This window comes from Halichondria panicea, chromosome 10 (assembly GCF_963675165.1).
Source record: "Halichondria panicea chromosome 10, odHalPani1.1, whole genome shotgun sequence".
In the NCBI taxonomy this organism is placed as follows: Eukaryota; Metazoa; Porifera; class Demospongiae; order Suberitida; family Halichondriidae; genus Halichondria; species Halichondria panicea.
The window spans coordinates 6,851,066-6,855,065 of record NC_087386.1 but is presented as its reverse complement, the minus strand read 5'-3'; the positions used below and the strand labels follow the sequence as shown (position 1 = coordinate 6,855,065).

Below are 4,000 nucleotides of genomic sequence, written 5' to 3'. Positions count from 1 at the left end.
TAACTCTGTTATTCTGCGACTAAGGCTCAAGGGTATAGTATAGTTTAGACCTATAGATCTAACTGTTTCTGTCGCTGAACCCTATTCAGTAAGGAGATATGCTTGCTACTAATGTTGAGAGCACTGCACGTACCCTTCATATATATCTGGAGTAGTTCCAACCAGGACCTCAGCTAGAGAAACACTAACACTAGCCATAGAGACCTTGAGCAACGTACAGAGCTAGCTATACAGTCAGTGACAAGCGTTCTACAAGCCTAGAGTTTGTCGTGGCAAGGTCGATCGCGGTCAACTGCCAGCTCAGCAAACGTCATCACAATAGAATTCAATTAAACAAAGTGTCGTACCTCCTCTGCCTGACATTAGTGTAGATAGTCATGTGATATTGTATGACTGATATTGTATTAGCCGGTAATGAACTGCCAGCAATTAAATATTTCGTATTTTAAATATTCGTACAGGTTACGTTGCATGAACGTATAGATTTCGTATGATGCTCTACAATACAAAATAATATATATAATATTATGAAAATTTCCACCATATGAAAATAACCCGCTATACAGTATACTGTGTAATGAGTGGATCTGCACTATCTTGACTCTGTACAGGATGGAGTCACTGCGTTGTGGGTAGCTGCTCAGGAGGGTCATGAGAGGGCAGTGGAATTGTTGATTGCTGCCAAGGCTCAAGTTAATATTCAAAATGAGGTGAGATTTACTGCTTGTCTGTTAGTAATTATTTGGATGTGTACAGGATGGAGTCACAGCATTGCACATGGCCAGTCAGGAGGGTCACTGTGGAGTTGTTAGAATGTTGTTGGAGGCCAAGGCTAACGTCCACATCATGGCTAATGTGAGTCACGCTGCATGGTGGTGTTTGTGTACTCTGCTGATTCCATGGTTAACTGTGTGTACTTTGACCTCTGTGTATGAGTGGACTGAGTAGTGGACAGTGTACAATTAGCTGGTCCAGATATATATTTATATGGTTTATGGTCTATAACAGAACAACCAGACAGCTCTGCATGTAGCCAATCACCATGGACATGATGAGATAATGAGGGTCCTCTTAGCAGCCAAGGCTACAGTCAACACTCAGGAGAAGGTTGTACAAACACATTTCCCACAACATGCTGTTTACATTGTTTTCCTCCTATGTACAGTCAGGAGAGACCCCTCTTTGGACAGCCAGTTTCAGTGGTCATCAGAAATGTATGGAGCTCCTAATCGATGCTGGGGCCAATGTTGATGTACCCAAAGAGGTGAGTGTTAGTAGCTGTACACACATCTCAGAGGCCACTAGCCACAGAGCCTCCCCATGTTCTGTTGACCTGGTCCATTAGACACCAGAGCTAGTCGTGTTTGTGTAGAGAGCACTGGTAGTTGGTGTACCGAGGTACGACACGCATCTCGTGATCTCTCTTTTCATTGGCTTATGCAATGTAGTGTGTTCCCCACAATAACTCTGTTATTCTGTGACTAAGGCTCAAGGGTAGTATAGTTTAGACCTAGATCTAACTGTTTCTGTCGCTGAACCCCAGTGAACCCTATTCAGTAAGGAGATACGCTTGCTATACTAATGTTGAGAGCACTGCACGTACCCTTCATATATATCTGGAGTTCCAACCAGGACCTCAGCTGGAGAAACACTAACACTAGCCATAGAGACCTTGAGCAACGTACAGAGCTAGCTATACAGTCAGTGACAAGCATTCTACAAGCCTAGAGTTTGTCGTGGCAAGGTCGCGGTCAACTGCCAGCTCAGCAAACGTCATCACAATGTAAACAAAATGTCGTACCTCCTCTGCCCTGACATTAGTGTAGATATAGTCATGTGATATTGTATGACTGATATTGTATTAGCGGGTAATTTTCGTTGGTGCAAATTTTCGTTTGAACTGCATGCCTTGCAATTAAATATTTCGTATTTAATATTCGTACAGCTCTGGATAGTGACGTTGCATGAACGTAATGCGGTTAGTTTTAATTTTCGTATGATGCTCTACAATACGAAATGTACGAAAATTTCCACCATATGAAAATAACCCGCTATACAGTATACTGTGTAATGAGTGGATCTGCACTATCTTGACTCTGTACAGGGTGGAGTCACTGCGTTGTGGGTAGCTGCTCAGGAGGGTCATGAGAGGGCAGTGGAATTGTTGATTGCTGCCAAGGCTAGAGTTGACATTCAATATAAGGTGAGATTTACTGCTCGTCTGTTAATAATTATTTGGATGTGTACAGGATGGAGTCACAGCATTGCACAAGGCCAGTCAGAAGGGTCACTGTGGAGTTGTTAGAATGTTGTTGGAGGCCAAGGCTAACGTCCACATCAAGACTAATGTGAGTCACGCTGCATGGTGGTGATCATCTATATACAGCGTGGGTTCATATAACCATGGCAACAGTGTTTCAATTATGTTACTGTTTCCCTTATTTCCCTTCATCACTAACTGCTCACATACCCACTATACAGGACGGATGGACTGCCTATGATCTGGCTAGTGAGAATGGACACACTCAAGTGTGTGAACTACTGCACTGACTCTAATTAGGTGTTACCATAGCAACTATCCTCTGACACACATGCTATATGTAGTTTGCACTAGAATTATCATTTTTTGTCTTAATACAAATTTGCATCAATGTATTCAATAAGTATTATTAAAAATCTGATTCATCTGAACAACAGTACACACACACACACACACAGTGCACACACTAAAGGACGTGTCTCAAGACAGTACGTATACACACACACAGTACACACAGATATACAGTGTAGTAGTGTTCTCATGAGTTGGTGGCAGCAGCGGCCCTAGCAGCTCGGTTGCTGGGCTTGATCTCATTGGAGATGGACCACAGCTCCTACAGTGCATGCATGGAGGGGAACACATGATCATCATTATAGTCAATACATGTAGATACCAGCACATGTAATGTACAATACCTAGTGGCTACTAAATAGGCATGACAGCAATAGAGTCAGTCCCACACTTCATGCATAGTAATGTGTATGTGAAGTGTGGGGGGTGTGGAGTGTGGAGTGTGTGGGTGTGTGTGCTCACCTCATCCGTCACCTCCACCTCAAAGTTACTGAATAAGCTGAGTATCTCTGGGTCAGGATCATATGTGTACTGTCTGCAATAGTCAGGAGACAAGGGGATAATGTATGTGGGAGATAAGGGGATAATGTATGTGGGAGATAAGGGGATAATGTATGTAGGAGATAAGGGGATAATGTATGTAGGAGATAAGGGATAATGTATGTAGGAGACAAGGGGATAATGTATGTAGGAGACAAGGGGATAATGTATGTGGGAGATAAGGGGATAATGTATGTGGGAGATAAGGGATAATGTATGTAGGAGACAAGGGGATAATGTATGTGGGAGATAAGGGGATAATGTATGTGGGAGATAAGGGGATAATGTATGTGGGAGATGTCTGTGGAACTACAACAGGTTGTGCTAATTGGATTGCATTCCTATGCACACCACAACACAGAGCACTTACTTTGTTTGTGCAAATCGAATGTGGTCGACTGATTTGAACTGCTTCCATCTCTTGGTGAAGTTTATGCCCTCTCCCTCCTCCAGTTTGCTGGGCTGCATCTCAATGAACGTCAGGTCTTGCAAGTACAGTCCACTGCACCAGAGAGACACACAACACTCACTAAAGGCACACTCCACCCCCTCACACACTCACACTTACCACCCCCTCATACACACCCACACACACACCCACACTCACATGTAAGGAATGCACGGTGGCTTGGCTTGAGCAAAGGCCACCCTGTAGTTCTTGAAGGATCCTCTATTGTCTATGAGTTGCCGTGGTTCCTCCAGAGCCTTGAGGACCTTGTCAGACCAGTCCAGTCGTGTCACTGACGCACTCTCAATGGCTGACAGCACAGCTAGGTACGAGTTGAAGTTGTTGTAGTTGTCCCTGAGGCACTGCAATAGTGGAGAGAGTTAGTCAGTTAATGTACACAA

The 4,000-nt window shown here is 43.8% G+C and overlaps 2 protein-coding genes across 3 annotated transcripts in view; one reads left to right on the top strand and one right to left on the bottom strand.

Annotated features, from left to right (window-relative positions):
• Positions 1–2,678, top strand: part of LOC135342634 (ankyrin-3-like) — a 5,696-nt gene extending 3,018 nt beyond the window's left edge. Inside the window, exons 8-15 of one of the 2 annotated variants that reach the window (XM_064539425.1) lie at positions 612–710; positions 757–855; positions 1,009–1,107; positions 1,166–1,264; positions 1,946–1,978; positions 2,105–2,203; positions 2,250–2,348; positions 2,482–2,678. In XM_064539425.1, the coding sequence (XP_064395495.1) occupies positions 612–710; positions 757–855; positions 1,009–1,107; positions 1,166–1,264; positions 1,946–1,978; positions 2,105–2,203; positions 2,250–2,348; positions 2,482–2,550 (696 nt within the window). In that variant the 3' untranslated portion in view covers positions 2,551–2,678. The remainder of the gene's footprint in view (positions 1–611; positions 711–756; positions 856–1,008; positions 1,108–1,165; positions 1,265–1,945; positions 1,979–2,104; positions 2,204–2,249; positions 2,349–2,481) is intronic. The other variant, XM_064539426.1, reaches the window with a different exon arrangement.
• A 106-nt stretch (positions 2,679–2,784) lies between these two features.
• LOC135342595 (rap guanine nucleotide exchange factor 1-like) overlaps positions 2,785–4,000 on the bottom strand; it is a 15,472-nt gene continuing 14,256 nt past the window's right edge. The window contains exons 25-28 of the mRNA XM_064539366.1: positions 3,759–3,961; positions 3,522–3,653; positions 3,074–3,146; positions 2,785–2,873 (exon numbers count right to left, since the gene is read on the bottom strand). Of these exons, the coding sequence (XP_064395436.1) occupies positions 2,799–2,873; positions 3,074–3,146; positions 3,522–3,653; positions 3,759–3,961 (483 nt within the window). The 3' untranslated portion in view covers positions 2,785–2,798. The remainder of the gene's footprint in view (positions 2,874–3,073; positions 3,147–3,521; positions 3,654–3,758; positions 3,962–4,000) is intronic.